The 17,512-nt window shown below is 51.9% G+C and overlaps 6 protein-coding genes across 6 annotated transcripts; 1 reads left to right on the top strand and 5 right to left on the bottom strand.

The window, feature by feature from the left end:
* On the bottom strand, positions 1–1,947 carry M430DRAFT_38937 (hypothetical protein; the record flags this gene model as incomplete). The annotated part of the gene is made up of 2 exons (XM_024867285.1): positions 1–784; positions 839–1,947. The coding sequence occupies 2 exons, from the start codon at positions 1,945–1,947 to the stop codon at positions 301–303; spliced, it is 1,593 nt and encodes a 530-aa protein (XP_024725798.1). The 3' UTR covers positions 1–300.
* A 587-nt stretch (positions 1,948–2,534) lies between these two features.
* Positions 2,535–3,463, bottom strand: M430DRAFT_24619 (hypothetical protein; the record flags this gene model as incomplete). The annotated part of the gene is made up of 2 exons (XM_024865105.1): positions 2,535–3,096; positions 3,144–3,463. The coding sequence occupies 2 exons, from the start codon at positions 3,461–3,463 to the stop codon at positions 2,535–2,537; spliced, it is 882 nt and encodes a 293-aa protein (XP_024725797.1).
* On the bottom strand, positions 3,413–4,068 carry M430DRAFT_32709 (hypothetical protein). Its single transcript, XM_024866218.1, has one exon. It carries the CDS (start codon positions 4,011–4,013, stop codon positions 3,855–3,857), a length of 159 nt encoding a protein of 52 aa, XP_024725796.1. The 5' UTR covers positions 4,014–4,068; the 3' UTR covers positions 3,413–3,854.
* A 795-nt stretch (positions 4,069–4,863) lies between these two features.
* M430DRAFT_269668 (hypothetical protein) lies at positions 4,864–6,468 on the bottom strand (the record flags this gene model as incomplete). Its single annotated transcript, XM_024865484.1, has 3 exons — positions 6,120–6,468; positions 5,951–6,055; positions 4,864–5,902 (listed from the first exon to the last, which is right to left on the bottom strand). Exons 1-3 carry the CDS (start codon positions 6,440–6,442, stop codon positions 4,864–4,866), a joined length of 1,467 nt encoding a protein of 488 aa, XP_024725795.1. The 5' UTR covers positions 6,443–6,468.
* A 1,255-nt stretch (positions 6,469–7,723) lies between these two features.
* Positions 7,724–12,351, top strand: M430DRAFT_93929 (hypothetical protein; the record flags this gene model as incomplete). The annotated part of the gene is made up of 3 exons (XM_024869800.1): positions 7,724–8,047; positions 8,099–11,545; positions 11,599–12,351. The coding sequence occupies 3 exons, from the start codon at positions 7,724–7,726 to the stop codon at positions 12,349–12,351; spliced, it is 4,524 nt and encodes a 1,507-aa protein (XP_024725794.1).
* Positions 12,352–13,200: 849 nt separating this feature from the next.
* M430DRAFT_47293 (hypothetical protein) lies at positions 13,201–17,330 on the bottom strand (the record flags this gene model as incomplete). The annotated part of the gene is made up of 7 exons (XM_024867913.1): positions 13,201–13,464; positions 13,537–13,726; positions 13,781–14,236; positions 14,290–14,618; positions 14,907–15,003; positions 15,248–17,146; positions 17,197–17,330. 7 exons carry the CDS (start codon positions 17,328–17,330, stop codon positions 13,201–13,203), a joined length of 3,369 nt encoding a protein of 1,122 aa, XP_024725793.1.
* Between the last annotated feature and the right edge of the window lie 182 nt (positions 17,331–17,512).

The raw sequence follows: 17,512 nt of genomic DNA, 5'->3' as shown, positions 1-17,512 counted from the left end.
GTTGCCGTCAGGATTAACAACTTCTCTGCATCTAGCTCACTGAGATCCGAACAACATTTTCAACATTCGCGCCAACTTCACGGATTCATCATGGAAGCTGTGCCCATTCAGGATCAGCAAGGATTTCAATCTTATCCTTCGCTCCCGCTACGAGCTCTCTACGGAACCTGCGAAGAATGGGAATATAGAGGCTGGAGCTGCGACTCATAGGAGGTCGGACCAATTCAAGCTCATGTCATTCGTTTCCAAGGGGTAAAGGAGTCGAGGCGTTAGGTCCACTTGACAGTTGAGCAAAAACTCTTAAAAGAGAACCTCTGCAAGTCGTCGTTTCGCCTCCTCTGGATCCCAATCAACCAGAGTGTCCGCCTTGCCCTCCTCCATCTTCCACTCCACAAACGGTTCCATAGCATTCCTCTCTGCATCAGTAAGGAGACCTACCCTCGTCCTCCAAAGCCTACAGTCGTCCTCGTCTACCCCCCTATCACCAAAGAACCTCTTGTCAAGAAACCTCCAGTAAATAGCATCGAAGGCCCAGCTTCGCCTCGCTGCATAATTAAGCCAGAACCGCCCCGTTTCCCAGCTCTCACGCATATGTGTAGACAGTTTGATCGGCTTGTTTTTACTTCCACATGCACCTTGGTTCCCTTGACACTGTTCTTCCCTACCTAAATCCATATCCCCAGTGTTTTTGCTTATCTCTCCGACATCGACCGGTCGATCAGCCTTCTGCTCGCCGTCCTCCATTACCCGCAGCCAAGTCTGCAGGCGCTGATCGTAGACCTTCCTTCAGTCTTCCAGCCCCTTAGGCCAGTACTCAGGCGGAGACAGCAGCAGCCACCAGGGCGGATCGAGGGCGAACTGCGGCGGACCGACATATGCGAACTCCCAGTCGATAATTGCTGCTACTCGTAACTCCCTGTCGAGCAGGATATTGCCGCCGCGTAGATCATCACACCACAAGCGGAAGGGCCCCGCAGCATCTGGGGCTGGGGAAAGGGTTGGACGGGTGATTCGTGGCGTCGATATACCAGAGACAGGTGAGGAGCGCCAAGTAGCAGATTGGGCAGACCAGCTATCATCAGCGAAGCCAAAACTCGTGAGTCTTCCCTCTTTGGCCAGCCGTCTAAAGAGCTGGCGTGCAACATATTTATTACGGCAGTCGTCAGGTGAACGGGTGAGGTCATTACGTTGGAAGACGAGGTGTGCCATATGCATGTCCGCGAGAGCAAGATACCACTCATCGGCTGTCTGGTAGGTTTTATCCTTCGGAGGAAGGACAGCAGGTGGGATATTAGCGAGGAGTATTAGAGCATTCATATTCATTGTCAGAGGGCGTCCACCTACTACATAGGTATCTCGCCCATTGGACACTAGAGATCCAATCCGGGGAAACTCCAGCTTGGCAAGTTGTAAGACGTACTTAGCCATTTGGCCATATAGGCATTCCAGTTTTTCTTCAGTAACATCCGGGTCTAAGACGGGCTGTTCCGCCTTCTCTCGGAGTTCTGGATCTTTGAGAGTGCTGGAGAAGACTTCTTCATTCTCGACATAGTCCATAATGATGAATGGGCCGAGACCAGTAGGATTCTCGTCGGCCATACCGCAGTAATACACATGCGGGATTGGAATAGTGGTCTTCTGGGCAACGTAACGCATGACGGCTACTTCGTTCCGGACCTTCTCGTCTGGAAACTGAACAATGCCAGGGCGGGGAATCCTCAAGATAGCATGTTTGCCGCCTTCTTGGAAGCGCATCCGATACACAATATTAAAGGAACCTTTGGACAGATGGCCCCATTTTATAACGTGACCACCTCGGTATCTCTCAATCAGGAGTTTGAAGGCATGATACGTGTTCAGATCGTGAAAAGGTTCCTCCGCTGCTTTTTCGGACGTCTCGATCCTTTCGAGAGCAACATCGTCGTACAGCTGGCGATCCCACTGCATATAGAATGAGCGTTAGATCAGGACCGCTGGAATTATAGACAGGAGAGGAAATGGAAGAACCCTTAAGAAGAGGATTAAGAAGTCTTCTGCAATGAGGCGCGGTTGATTGCTTTGCAAGGACTTGAGCTTTATCGATAGGCAGGGGTCGAGCCCAGCCTGTATGTCACGGACAGGTCCACCCCCGCATTTCCACTATGCTGAGGTACATGCCATGATTAGCCAATTGCACAGCGGGCTAAGTACTTCGACATACCCACTCACCTAAGCAGCTTGCCGCAAACGACGAATGGCGGAACGACCTCACATCCTCTGCTTCGAATTTTCGTAGTAATTTTATTCGGGACGGAACAGTGGCCTTGATTAAATAGTTAAATGTAATAGGAGTGTAATCAATGCAAATCATATTATCTGGTTCTCTAACCGATCATACGCCTCCACTCAGGTATCTTCAGTCCCAGGGGTATTTAAACGAACGTGGGTATATCAAAAGCACAGACCATTACACATTATATAGATCATATCTCATCAGCATCACAAAGGCTCACCCCCAACACACCTCCACCGTGCTGCGTGCATATCATTCCAACCTAGACGGTCGCAGGTTCAACCACAGCAGCTGCTGGTGCTGCTGCTGGTTCTGCTGGCGCGACCTTCTCACGCTCTGGGAATGTCCCACCTTGAGAGACACGGCCGTACTGGGTGAAGTAGAGGTTCAGAGCGCCATAGTCCCACCGGGAGGCCAGGATCAAGATGACGAACGAGAGGACAGGAACAGTCAGAAGATCCAAGATACCGAAGAAGATGAAGCCCGCGGTGACCTTGATCTTGTTTCCTCCGTCATCCACACCGTACGCGATGGGGTAGAGCAGCCAGATGAAGACGAGCCAGCCGGCAATGAAGAAGTAGTGGTTGTTGATCCCGGTGCGCGAGGCGGTGATGCTTCCAGTATGTAGCAGGCTGGCCGACAGGAGGAAGTATGCCAACAGGCCAAAGGCGAAGAAACCCCACTTGTAATGTGTCGCCACCAGAGCGCCAGACAGCCATGTAGCCACCCATGCCCAGGAGAGGGCAACGTTGTAGACAATCGTAGACCAGCTCACACCGGAGATCAATCCAATGGCAGTTAAAAGGGGAGTCCATCCCACGAACCTATACTTGTAAGCCTTGGTTCTTAGACATCGATTGTGGGAACCTACCAGTTGATGTATCTAGCATAAAAGATCTCCCGAGTCCCACGGCGATTGCTAGATGTCTCAACTGGAGTCGATCCGAGGTCAGAGGCCATGGTGAAGTAGGATACAGCGCCTACGAAGAGAGAGATGGTGAAGAGGTAGTGGAAGATCTTCTCTCCGCTCTTGGCAAAGTAGGCAAGACCAATGACGATGAGGAGGGAGAGGGTGTAGATAGCCGTCACGGCCCACAGCCAGTCAGAGCCATGGACTGAGAGGGCAAAGTCATCACCGGTGGGTGGGTTGATCTTGAGCGCATCATTGGTTCGGGGGAGGAGAGTAGCCATTGTGAGTTTTATGTTTTGAAGAGCGAGACAAGAGGCGCGAGACACGAGATATTGGAGATGGGGTGGCAGTACATTGGAGGGGGGGACGGGGACTTGCGCTTTATATCCTCAAACTACGAGACGTGGGTGGCATGGGAACCGGCATCTTACAGATAGACAAGAGGCAGACCATTCTCAAAAGGATGACTCGCATGGAAGATCTTGCAACGCTTTGTGATTGATGACTGGAGCGTTGCCAGGGAGGACACTGGTTCGGCGGACATGAGCATGAGAGACAGCGAGGGAGCGGGATAGAGAGAGGACCAAGGGCGGATCTCCAAGGGGGAAAAAGTGTGACGGGCATGTGACGAGAGACTGTTACTCAGGAGAGGATAATGCCTGTTGTACGGCATCAATCGCAGAAAATCGCAGGAGACCATAGGCCGGCACCAGCGGCGACGTGGTGGTGTTGTGACCAGATGCCACCACTTTGCTGGCGATCGCAAGAAGTGAAAGTGACGGACGGAAAGACCGGAGAGCCACAGAGGAGAGACGCCCGACTCAAGAGCATGGCGCCATTGGATACCGCCCACGATGGCCAGCGGGGAAGCATGGACACTTCCAAGCATCACCCCTCGCGCAGTGCCGAGCTTACCGTGCGCGCCCCTTCTGCAACTCTGCATCTGGACGTCGCGCGGGGGATCGCGAGATCGATCGAGTGATTATTGAGGCCGTTGAACGTTGATGATTATTGAGGATGGACGTTCCTCATGCCACCGGCACCGCAGATTATTCAGCCGATGAAATCATAGCCGAGGCTGCTACTCAGCAGCAAACATGGGCTCCAGCCACTCATGTGCGCCACTGCGCGCCACGACTCTTATGCGCGCCGATCAATTGCCTGTTGGGCACACACCCCCAGGCGATCGCCAATATCACCTCGAGTATCAATTAGCTACTGGAATCTTCTCCGTCATTCACAACGCCCGGGGGGGCAGCAATAACAGCTGATTCTGGATGTGATTTGACTCATTCAAGGCTCTTCCTAGCAACGGAGCAATTTACTCTACAGGATGTGCAATGTGAAATGTGAAATGCCGTGACCACGCCCGACGATCCCCAAGACTGAGTGAGATCGAGACCAGCGATGAGAAATCCAGGCGGTGTGTGTCAATAATAGAAGAAAGGGACTGGCCATGGAGGAACATCGCCGATGACCACAATTCCGCTCCCCTTCCTCCTGCGAAGAACGAGAAGAACAACAAAGAAACCTTGCTTATGCAAGACGCAAGAAAAACAGACTCGCCATCCCATGCTATCTCATGACCCGCACCCAGTCCGCATGAGATATCAGTCACCAGCTACCAGATCAAAGTCAGTACTTGAGGCTCTAAAATATACGACGAAAGTTCACGTACCTCCTAGGTCAGGACAACCAAAGCGAGGAAACCAGCAAAGAATGCAAAGTTGACGTTCGTAGTGCCAGCACCGGATCCGTGTGGTGTGGTGGAGGCGGGGAACGGCGCGTGGGTGGTGCTGATATTGACACCTGAGGTATTGATACTTGCCGCGATAGCTGTGGCTGAAGTAACGGGTGTCTCCACAGTAGAGGTGGAAGCGAGGACAGTGCCGACCCGGCCAGTAGTTTCAAGCGCAGCCGAGCAAGAGCCTCCTTCTGTGACACCGACATCGATCTCATATCCAACTGGAACTGTGACGCCGATAAAGCCATACGAATGTCTCTGCAAACATGAAGTAGCGATGGAGACACTCGAAATAGCAGAGACACTCGAAGTAGAAGAGACGCTCGAAGCAGAGGAGACGCTCGAAGCAGAGGAGACATTCGAAGTAGAGGAGACATTCGAAGTAGAGTTGACATTCGAAGAAGAGGAGACACTCGAAGCAGAGGAGACACTGACGAGACTGCTCTCGATGGTTGTTGACTGGTAAACCGTGGCGGTCACGGTCACGGTCACGGTCACGGTACTCGCCCCGCTTACGCAGCCAGCGGCATAGTTATTGGGAGCCACTGATACCTTTGTATAGTCGGGATTCAGCGAAATCTGCTGCGTGGTGGTGCTCGTGGTGGATTTTGTGAAAGTGCTGCCGGGCAAAGTAATCGTCTCTGTAGGAAGGCCCTGAGTAGGGATGCTGACAGTGCTTGATGCGTCGGCAGGGATGGTTCCATCTGAAGCATCATGGAGTTGGGAGTGAATCGCTAGGGAGGATGCCTCGGGCTGAGATCCAGTAGTTCCTACATCAATCAACTTGAGAGTAGCCGGGGGGCTTGGGATAGTAATCTTTGAGGTCGATGCGCCCGAGATAGAGAGATTTCCCTTTACTGTAGTTCTGAGAGTTGTAGTATAAGAGAAGGTCGTATGGAACGTGCTTATAATCGCGACCGAACTCTGCGTACTGGCACTCAAGCTCGAACTGGACGGCTGAGACAGTGCAGAAGCACTACAGTGACTGTCAGCATTCTGCACGTTTATGCAGTCGTATACTTACCTAGATGTAGGCGTGGTCGACTGGAAGCTAGAAATAGCAGCCGAGGTATTAAGACCAAAGGAGAGGGCGGTAGAAGGGGGAATGTCAGAAGCAGCAGGACGAACACTACTAACCAATCAAGTTACTCAATGAACTAATCCACAAGCTAAAGGGGCAGGTCTAGACTTACGAGGTAGACAAAGAAGGCGCCGAGTCCATGATAGTGGTTGCGAAAGTCGATGTGACAGGAGTCAAGCTTACAGTTGACACGAAGACCATCGTGGAGCTGGATACCTCGTCCGTAGTGACTAAAGTGTTGACATCAATCGAGGTGCTTGGAACAGCGCTCATGGCCTCAAGAGAGACGATAGTGCTGTTGACATTGATGCTGCGGTAGGAAAGAGTGATGCCAGTTGTGACAGGTGAGGGGCCATCAAGTGCGACAGCGTCCCCAAGGACCGTAAACAGGACGAACAGGACGGAGAAGAACGAGAGAACCTGCGAGAGCTTCATCTCGGACTGTCTAGGATGCTGATGTCAAACTACTAACTAAAACGATCAGAGAGATCAAGATGATTAGAAAGACTCAGACAAACAGGAAGACTGAGACGATCAGAAGGCGTTAATGTCGGATAGTGATCTCAGATGAGGAGATGGGAGGATTCGAATGAATCAACGAACGAGATGTGAATAGGATGATGGATATCAAAAGAAAGTCGAAGGAGAAGTGGTGTCGAAAAGAAGGGTTGTTAGATGTTGTTGTACCGCGATATCGAAGTTCGCGTGTTTTGTTTACTACCAGGACGAGTCGAAACCACCAGTGAATTTTCGCTACAGCCCGCCCAGAAAATTAGACAGAGAGGTGTTTGATTCACTTGTAGCACTCATCTAAACTACTAGCCCATTGAATCATTTGATACTTAGTGATCAGAGATCCGTGATCAGACCGGCTGGACATATCATTATGGAGACAGACAAAAGGATGCCTTACCCAATCCTTTCATCTGATTCACATCCAAAATGCCACATCCACGTTGCTAACTTACCTTTATAAGCTGCACCGCATCACATTTCTGGAGCAGGGTGAGGATATATCAATCACGTGATCACATTTCTGGTTCATCTCTCCGATTTCTTCTTATTGCTTCTAAACATGAGCTTAAGTTGCAGAAATCCAAATAGCTGGAAATCTGCAGCATACAGAAAGCTGTAGAAGCTGTACATACGGCAGCCTATGCTTACGCCATGGCGTATTGGACCTACGCTGGAGCCACATAGACTGAGGTGATAACGCTCAAGAAAGACTGCCAAGAGAAGGAAGAGATAAACCCTTTTCGTAATTGTATATGACGGCCAGCTTGACCAGTCAAAGAGCATTGCTAAGGTAGTGGAGAGCTGGCATTATCATAAGACGCGCTTCACTACAATCAAGAACGATGACCAAAGGATAAGTCCTGCAGCAGAAAACACAATTGATGGATCCAAATCATACTTGTGACTTGCATCCGGGTTCACTTATACATATCAACTTCCACTATACAGAGGTTGAATTCTGATGGTGGCGATGAACCTCTTGAATGTGATGGAGTGAAGTTCAAGGTGCTCTCTCGTGTAGCGCGAAACGCGTCTTTCCCTGTACGACACGCGATTGGCGCTTACTCCTCTCCCAACTCCCTCGGCCTATTCCCAAGTATCCACGACGAACCCTCCACGGATCCTGATTAGGAAAATCTCGACTCGAAGACAAGTTCCTCTCGATATCTACACGTCTGCGACTGCGGCGGTCAGCTAAAGATGGCCCCGCGCCGTAGTGCGGAAGTCGTTCAGGAGCCCCAGCTGGGAGGACTGGCTTTCAACGAGCCATTGTCATGGCGTGCAGGAAAGCCCATTCCCACCGGGGAACTCCTGAGGAGGCTCGGCGCCCTTAGCAGCGAGCTGAGTGATATGGAACAGGAGGACACGGATAAGGATTCGCTGACGGATGTCGCAAAGCAACTCGCGGGGCAGAATCTGCTAGGACATAAGGACAAAGGGGTACGCGCATTTACAGCTTGCTGCTTGGTAGATGTGTTGAGGATTTGCGCTCCAGATGCCCCATTTACGGCGACAATGCTCAAGGTATGCGACAGACAGTGTATATCGGGAGGTTTGGAGCTGATTTGGTCATAGGATATCTTCACACTGTTTATTACATCGATCCTCCCAGCCCTATCCGACCCCTCCCATGCCTACAATACACAACACAAATACGTTCTAGTTTCTCTTGCAGAGGTCAAGAGTATCGTCCTTCTTACAGATATCCCCAACTCCGAAGCTCTTATGCATCATCTCTTCGTTTCTTTCTTCGACATAATATCTGGTTCCTCAAAGGCTTCGACTGGCGAACAGATAGCAAAGGATGTCGAGTATCATATGACCCAGATGATGGTGACGCTGGTAGATGAGTCGGCGAGCCTCCCTCCTGCGATTGTAGACGTTATCATTGCCCAATTCCTGCGCGCAGCTGCTCCAGGGGCAGGCAAGACACAGCTTGACGACAAGCAATCGACCCTCTTGATGAAAGAGCTTCCAGCAGCATACAATATGGCAAGAACGATATGTAACTCTTGCCCGGAGAAGATGGCCCGGTACGTCAGTATGTACTTCAACGAGGTGATCATGGAGGTTTCGGCCTCCAGTGGACCCTCCAAGCCGAACGGCCATCGGAGGACGAGTGACGCTGTCGAATCCGATGAAGAGGGGCCTACTGGACCAACAGAAGCAGATTTGAAAGAGCTTAACAAAGCACACCGGCTACTTCGAGAGTTGTGGCGGGCATCACCTCCGGTATTACAAAATGTCATTCCTCAGCTGGAGGCAGAGCTGTCTGCGGAGAATGTACAGCTGCGGTTGCTAGCTACGGAGACTCTGGGGGATATTATATCTGGGATTGGAGCAGCTGGGCCACCTCCACCTCCCGTCATGGACCCGGCTGCGTACCCACCTGCAAAACTAGACGACTATCAAGCCCCCGTCTCGGATAACATCCTCCTCACACCCGTCTCACCACAGTCCTTTTCGCAGACCTACCCATCTGTGTACCACAGTTTCTTAGGGAGGAAAAACGACAAGTCACTCACCATCCGTTCAGGATGGACAACAGCAATTGGTCGAATCCTCGTGACTTCAGCTGGGGGGATTGGGCTCAGCCGAGAAGATCAGAATTCGTTAGTTAAAGGACTTGCAGAAAAGTTGAACGACGCAGACGAGAGAGTAAGGTTGGCTGCGGTCAAAGCTGTAGCGGGCTTCACGTTTCAAGATGTCATGGCCAAGCTTGCTCTAAATGGAGGTGTTAATAAAGATGGTTCTGTTTTGTGTAGTCTGGCGGACCGGGCACGAGATCGCAAACACTCTGTTCGAGTAGAAGCCATGACCACCCTCTGTAGGATATGGGGCGTAGCTTCTGGCGAGATTGCGGAAGGGAATGAGGCTGTCATTTCGGCACTGGGAACTATTCCGTCCAAGGTCTTTAACGCGTACTACACCAATGATCTGGAGCTTAACGTTCTTCTAGACCACGTCATGTTTGAGCAGCTCATCCCACTCAACTACCCCCCGACTAAAACCAAGGGTTCGAAAGCTGCCAATGGTGATTCTCAAGCAAGCCAGACAAATGGAGCCGTGCCGTTTGACGCCGACAAGATCCGCACAGAGCGGATCCTGCTCGTCGTAAAGTCTCTTGATTCCAAGTCGAAGAAGGCTTTCTTTGCGTTGCAAGCTCGCCAATCGACGTATTCCAATGTCTTGTCAGCTTTCATCAAATGCTGCGAGGAATACAATGGAGGTGTCATGGATGAAGGTGCGAAGGAGATCAAGGCAAAGCTTGACGCTATAATCAAATGGCTCGCTGACCTTTTACCTGACCCTCTGAGGACGACTCATGAGCTGCACAAGTACGCAAAGCTTCACGATCGGAGGAGTTATCAACTTCTCAGATTTGCAATCGCTTCTGAGAGTGACTTCAAGACAGTCCATAATGGAATCAAAGAATTCACGAAGCGCATTAAGGATTCAAAGGAAGCGCCAGCTGGTCTTCTACAAACTCTCATGCCAATCATATACCGCTCTGCATCATTGGTCTACAATCGCAGCCATCTCCCCGCTATCCTACAGTATTCGAGAAGTGATGAGAACGGATTAGGCACGACGGCACACGAGGTCAACCGGGAGATCTCAGAGAAGATGCCACAAGTCTTCCGATCCAACGTCAAAGAACTATGCAAGTCTCTGGAGCAAGATGCTCCTTCCTCGACTAGATCGAATGACCTAGGGAGTGTGGAAACACTAAGGGCGTGTGCAGAGTTTGCAAAGAGTCGACCGGGAGACCTTCCTCGCGAACGCAAATTTATCCAAGCTCTGATCAGTTATGCGCTGTACGGAACCCCGGCAAAGGCTGCCAAATATGCCGTGAGAATCTTGATGGCTGCCACAGACCGGAAAGAGATGCACACGAAAGATCTGCTGGAGAAGACTGTGAACAACTGGGTCTATGGGGAAAAGCATTTCTTGACCAAGCTGGCGACCATCAGCCAATTGTCCCTGGAGGATCCGAAGATCACGGATGAATTCAATGACGAGATCCTCGATATCACTATCCAGAAAACTCTTCTCCAGGTTCAGACAGCCGCACAAGACACGGATCGAAGCTGGCAGCCTGATTCGGAGCTCGACGATGAGTGCCAAGCCAAATGTTGGGCCCTTAAGATTCTCGTGAACCGTTTGAAGACGGTCGAAGATCCAGAAACCGCCAAGACCCTCGCTGGCCCAGTATACAAGCTGCTGAACGCGCTGATTGCCAAGGAGGGAGAGCTGTCAAAGGAGGGCAATACGCCAAAACACCATAAGACTCGATTGCGCCTCCGTGCATCACAGTTGATGCTGAAGCTATGCAGGAGCAAGCTTTTCGACGATCTCTTGAAACCGACCGATTTTAACCGGCTCGCCCTCGTCGCACAGGATAAACACCCGAACGTTCGCCGCGGCTTTATCGAAAAACTCCAGAAGTATTTAGTAAAGGGCCAACTTCCCAACCGGTTCTACACGATTATATTCCTCACGGCTTTTGAGCCAGAGATTGATTTCAAGAATTCCATCATTACATGGGTCCGTTCCCGCGTGAAGGGGTTCCACGGGAAGAAGCTGTATGTCATGGAATCTACCTTGCCACGTCTTTTATCGCTTCTTGCCCATCATCCCGATTACAGTACAGTCCCTGAGGAGCTACTCGACCATGCACGTTATATCCTTTATTACCTGACCACGGTCGCTTCAGAAGAGTACCTGGCACTGATCTACAAATACGCCGAGCGGGTCAAGCAGGCTCGCGATGGCATCGAAGATAAGAATTCCGAGAATCTATACGTTCTCAGTGACCTTGCGCAGACCGTCATCAGGAAATGGGAGCAGAAGAAGGGGTGGAATATGCAGACTTGGCCTGCCAAGGTGGGATTGCCAGTCGGTATCTTCGCTGCACTGCCTAGCCACGAGGTGGCTCAGGAGATCGCCGAGAAGCAGTACTTACCAGATGACATGGATGACAGTCTTGATAAGTTAGTCAGACAAGTTGACAAGAAGAAGGTTTGTTCTACTACTTCATTCCGTTGCCTATGCTGACAGATCATCTTCACCAGAAACGGAGGACCGAAGACGAAGGCGACGATTCTCACCCTACCGCCAAGAAGCAGAAATCGGAATCCAAACCAAAAGCCGCAAGACCTTCGACAGCCAAGAAAGAGAGGCCCGCAGGGAAAACGCCTGCCAAGACTAGGAAGCGAAAAGAGAGTGATATCTTGAGCACACCTGCCCCGAGTTCTACGGATAGGAGGCGGAGTGGAAGAGCGGCGAGTGCGAGGAAGAATTATGCAGATCGTGATGATAGCGAAGATGATGAGGAGATGTGGGATGGGGTTGCAGAATGGGAGTACATCCAAGACGACGGAGGAGACGGAGATGCGGGGGAGGAGGAGGATGGGAACGAAGGATCTGACATTGCATCCGAAGACGAGAAAGCGGAACCTGAACCCACCGTCGAAGAAGTTGCATCCAAGCCAACTTCTCCTGAGCCAGAACCCGCTGTGGAAGAAGCTTCATCCAGGTTAACTACTCCCGGATCGACGTCAGAAGAGCAAGAAGAGCAAGAAGTTGAGCCGACACCATCACGATCAACCCGGAAGAAGGCGCCAAAACCAAAACCCAAACCAGGTAAAAAGGCTACGAGTGCAGCCAAACCCGAAGCAACAGCCAAAGTCACGAAGCAGAAAGCCAAGTCTCCAGTCGTATCAAAGGGCAAAGCAAAGGCCCCGGCGAAGCCAGCCACCAGAAGTAGTAGAAGGGCGGCGAGTCAGGCAAAGGATGTTTTCGACATGGATGATGGGTCGGAGTGAATAACTGATTTGAATGATGCATGCATGATTGATATTCCATTGTTGCTCCGGTCCCGTTCTTCAGCATAGCGTCGTCTCATTGTTGCTTGCTTTCACGTCTTGAGTAAAAGTGCATTATAATACCCGATTATTTTAAAGACGGTTCGTTCCAGGATAGGATGTATGGATATTTGAGGATACCGATTAGCATTCCGATGAGTGGCCATGTGGAAGTGTGTAAGAGTTTCCAGCGACAATGAGTATGAGATGGGTGTACTTAGCTGAATGATAACCACGAGCTTTACTGGCGCATTGAAATTTGTGCTTGCATGCGAAGGGATTGATTCATCGGCAGTAGTCATCAGTAGATACCGGACCTCCTCCCCCTACCACTGAGTTTAAAGTACACATTCACATCAAGCAGCAGCACCAAGGATCTCCCATCATCTGGGTTCATCTTATATCCCTATATCCCTAATTTACTACCTATGCAATCTCCCCTTCTATCCCCAATCTTCCTCGATCTCCTGAACCTCTCGATGAATCGGCAGAATACTATAGTATCCTAGTCACGTATGCGCCCTTTGTTTCAACGCCATAATATGCAGTTTTGTACGGCGCCCTGAATGCATGCTGGAGAGAAATAAAAAAAAATCAAAGCGCATGCTTATGCGGGTATTGCAAACAAGCACCTGTAGTCGGCAGGCTTAGTTTCAAGTCTGATTGGGATGACGGTATCATCTGGCCTCCATCTGGTGCATTTGCGAAGGGCAGTCATGTGCTCCAATGGAGTCACGTGTGTGAGCTGGCCGATTCCAGCGAATTGCAATTCGCGATTTGGTCGAAGGGAACATGCTCATCCGCATCTTTTCAACCGGACATCTCCACATCCTCACCGCCCGCATCCTGAGCCTTCACGCTCCCGTCCACCTCTGTCGTGCGCTCTTCAACGGCTGCCTCTGTTTTGGCAGGCTCTGTTGGCGCCTCATCGGAAATGGCAGCAAGCTTGATATCGATAAACGCTCTCAGCGCAAGCAGCGAATTTCGATCCTTCATCGACGAGACCTTGTCCTGTGCGATGTTGGTAGCATCACCCTGGGCAATCAGGGCGAGGACCGCCGGGGGCGCTTCGGCCTGCCAATCATAGTGTTAGCATCGTTCGTTTATCTCCGGAACGCCAGACTGCATCATAACACATGAACTCACCAATAGAGCATCAATCAAAATCTTCGGGTCACCGAGCTCCGGATTTGGAATGGTGAGTGATGCAAGGTTAAGCGCTGCTTGCTGCTCCAACAGCGTACGCTGGTCCCAGCCCACAGTAGCCGGTGCTGGTTTGACGTGCGAGATGCCAGCCGGAGCAAATCCTCCTCGGCCACCAGTCTTGCGGCGAACCCTATTTGCGCTGTTAGTAAATCTCGGGGGTCTTGAGATAGTATGGAGTCCGTACTGTGTAATAAAATCCAGCTTGATGCCCATCTCCGGAAGCTTGTAGACGTGGCCATACTCTCTCTGTTCGTAGAAACCAAGCTCTTCCTCATCATCCGTTGCATCGTTCTCGATCTCGATGTGACCGTTATTCTTGATGCCACGCCTGACTGCTGGCTTGATGGGGGAGGCGCCTTTGATCTTGCGAAAGCGGTGCGCTGGGGCCAGAGCAGCGGGGATCGTGGCCAGGAGGTCATCAATATGGGCTGGACATCTGAAAGGCCTTCCGGGTCCTGGTTCTTTGGCCAGGGGAGTGTCGAGACAGTCAAGATGCCAATAGAGCCCGCAGTAGGTACAGGGAATGATCGCACGATCAGGCGCTGATGCGGCAGCATGGCACTGATGGCAGATGATGGGTTTGCCTTTGCTATCCTTCAAGCGAAAGTAGTCTGGGGCCTCGTCGTATCCTCCACGGTTCCTAGAAGACAGTGAGCACATCCGTCTATATGTAGTATCAGTAGGGGATCTTACTTGGGTTTTGGGGGAACGCCCTCTTCATACTCCCCATCAGGACCGGTTTTGACGTCGACAAAGTATTCACGGATATCTTTTGGCAAATGGAAAGCACTAGGATTCTTCCTCTGGAGGAGGGCGAGAAGGCTGCCGAAGGGCCCCGTCTCTTCGTCCAGTCGTCGCGGGAGACGCGAGGTAAGACAGACGTTGCAAAACCATTCATCAGGGAGAGCATTTTCGTCCATAGGCGGATCCACGCACTTGAAGTGGAAGGAGCGAGTACAGCCGTCACAGCAGACTAAGTCTCCATTCCCGCCACACGACGAACAGTAGTCATCGTTATCCTCCTAGAGATGCCGAGTCAGCATGCAGATTCGAGCGGCAAAGGGAGAGAAATAGCGGGTGCCACGGTGCGTCGGTGGTCATGGCCAAGATTTCTCGGCAAAGAGTGAATGCAGAGCTTTTGACCGGGCGTTTGCACGCGAGGGAGGATAAGCTCAAACCCCTCAATAAGCCAAACCCAAAGCCCGCGGAGGAGGAACCGGGACGGCATTTACCACGATTGTATCATGGGAAGAGTGTGTCATGGGAAGACGAGGGTGAGTGAGAGGATAGTAAATGAGAAAATAGCATACCTGATTATGAGAGAACGCCCCGTTGCTGGTCGGGCTATTTCGTTCACCACTTGCTCTTGGGATTCCAGCAAGAGTACCGCCTTTCTTCTTCATTGGTCTGTAGAGGGGAATCATGTTAGTATGTCGCGAGAGCCAGGCAGTTCAAGAAGCGTCTCGATCAAGATCGCCGAAGGGATGGTTTCGGTCGCACTGTGCGACAAAACCCCACCGTGGGATCCTCCTAGGCAGCAAAACACAGGGTTCTGACGAAGCAAAATGCAAAGTCGTGTTCCCTCGACTAGAGGCACCCTCATGTAGATGAAATAATGAGTCTATACAAAGAAAATAGATAGATAACTTACGATGTCTTGACTCGTAGACCAGTGCCCGTCTTTGCCTTCCTGCTCGGTCGGCTGAGAGCACTCGGAGTTCCAGCACGAGAGACGGAGACTGAACCTGGTGCGAGATCTGGTTGGAATGAGAGTAGGGTTGGGGAGCTGAGGGTGTCGGAATCATAGTTGGCAGCCTGAGACTGCCGGGTTTTCTTATTGAGGAGTCGAATGTTTGTACGTCTCGGTGGAAGAGCAACGACATCGCCCCCATCTGATACAGACTCGACTTCGGGAGGAAGCACTTGATTCCGCTCGAAACTCTCGGGAACAGAGGCAATCTTATTGGTGTTCTCTCTGGCCTTCCTCTTCATGCGAAGAGTCCGCTCTGTCTGTTCACTGTCTTCACTCGGACGACTCGTGACCTTGTTAGACTCCTTCTTTCCCTTGGGCAGTTGCTGACCAGATGCTGATGAAGGAAGAAGGACAGCCGGAGCCATCGCATCGCCCTTGGATGCGGATGGCTGGCGGCGATGCGAGCTGGATTGGCGGGTGTTGATGATGTTATTAGTAGGAGAGGGAAGCGCGGCGGAAGCTGACGAAGGGGAGGTGGACACAGTTGAAAAGGTGTAGGTTTTGGGGCCAGGCTTGTGTGGTACGCTGATTGGTTGTGGCGGGTTTCGCACGCCAGGATGCGTCTCGGCGTTGGCGGAGCGAGACTGGGTATGCGCAGAGGCAGCACCAGAACCAGGCTCGCCGGCCGCCGCCTGAGACACTGCACTCGTGCCATAATCAGTGCTCAACATCTGCTCATCGATAGACGATAAGGCTGATGAGCTTGTGCTCGAGCCAGACCGTGCTCGGCCCACCGAATCTGAAATTCCGTTTTCTTGGGGCGCGGGGGGCTGCTCCGCCTTTACCTTTCCATCCGCACTTGCGTTCCCATTCACCTCCAAAGTCTGAGCCGGCTGGAAATTATTAGACTTGTGCCTCTTACTGAGATGCTCAGCATCTTTCTGAGGCGATGTTGACGCTGACACCGATGAGAGGTTCACTGATGGTCGCCTCCCTTGAGCTTCACTTAGAGATCTCGCGCCCGTAGCAGATCTCGCGGGGGGAGTACTGAATGGCGTTTGATAATTGACAGGTTGGAACTGGGTCGGCCTCGGTGGGGGATCGCTTCCGTCACCGTTGAAATAGTACTCCCCCGTCCTGTCTTTCTTGCCCTCCTTCTTCTTATGCCTCATCACCCCCTGAAACTCTTTCCGCTGCTGCTCATCCGCGCGACCATTATATATTGTATCGATAAGTCGGACCATGCGGGGATTCATCCGGTGGTCATCGTAGAGCGTCCGTAGAGCATACGCCGTAGGCCACCTCCGATTATCCAAAGCTTCCTGAACCGCACTCTCGACCACCCTGTCTGTAATGTCCAAGTCGATCTTGTATTCGCCATTAGGGCCGAACTGCGTCGGTGGCGGAAGGAATGAAGGTATGAACGGCCGCGGCGCGTTGGTAGGTAGAGGTGATTGCTGCAGAGCGAAGACTCCCTGACCCTGGTGTTGCGCAGCTGTACTTGGTCGTGGGACACTCTTGCGCGCACTCGCCGGCGGCAGCTGCGGTGTCTGTTGCTGTGGCGTCTGAGGAGTCGACTCCGCGTTTTCAGCTTTTGCCGATAAAGACCGTCGCCGTACTATGTTCACAGCGGGTTCTGGCGTTGTAATTGCCTCGCTAGGGGTAGAGGCAGAAGAAGCTGCGGATCTCCTCGTGGTGGCGCCACGCGCCGAGTCCATGAACTCACTCTTCGTCGAAGCCTTCAACACCCTCGCGCTCGGTCGCGTACCCAACGGTGCCATGTTCGCGACGACTCCGTGCCTCTCAATACCAGCCTCTGCGAACGAGGGTCGGGGGGGAGCAAGCTGCGGCTCGATCCTTTGCAAGGTCAGCATCTCGCCCGCCCAAAGGTTGCGGGAGACACCTACCACTTATCCAGCATCGTCTTTGGTCTCGCAGCAGAATCTGCCGCTACCTTGGAGGAGTTGGGGGTCCCATTGTGTGGCGCTGCAAAGGGGCTCGAGTACCGGGAACGTGAGGCTCGCTGGGTAGGTTCGCTCATCGTGTCGCCGAGCCGGTGACCGACCTCCTTTTTCTCGATCTGCGACCACGATCCAGCAAATCTGACGACGCGTTAGCTCAGGGGTCCAGTGTGCGGGAGGAGGATCGAGTACTTCTCTGCGGATCAGTCGCATACAATCGATCTACGCTCGTGGTTCTTTGTTCGGAAACGCGTCGGGGACT

This window comes from Amorphotheca resinae, assembly GCF_003019875.1.
Source record: "Amorphotheca resinae ATCC 22711 unplaced genomic scaffold M430scaffold_1, whole genome shotgun sequence".
In the NCBI taxonomy this organism is placed as follows: domain Eukaryota; kingdom Fungi; phylum Ascomycota; class Leotiomycetes; order Helotiales; family Amorphothecaceae; genus Amorphotheca; species Amorphotheca resinae.
The sequence above is the reverse complement of the archived record's forward strand: the minus strand, read 5'-3'. Positions and strand labels throughout refer to the sequence as shown.

Excerpts from the sequence above, each read along its gene's own strand:
- M430DRAFT_32709 (XM_024866218.1), bottom strand. The coding sequence starts at position 4,013 with ATGCTCTTGAGTCGGGCGTCTCTCCTCTGTGGCTCTCCGGTCTTTCCG.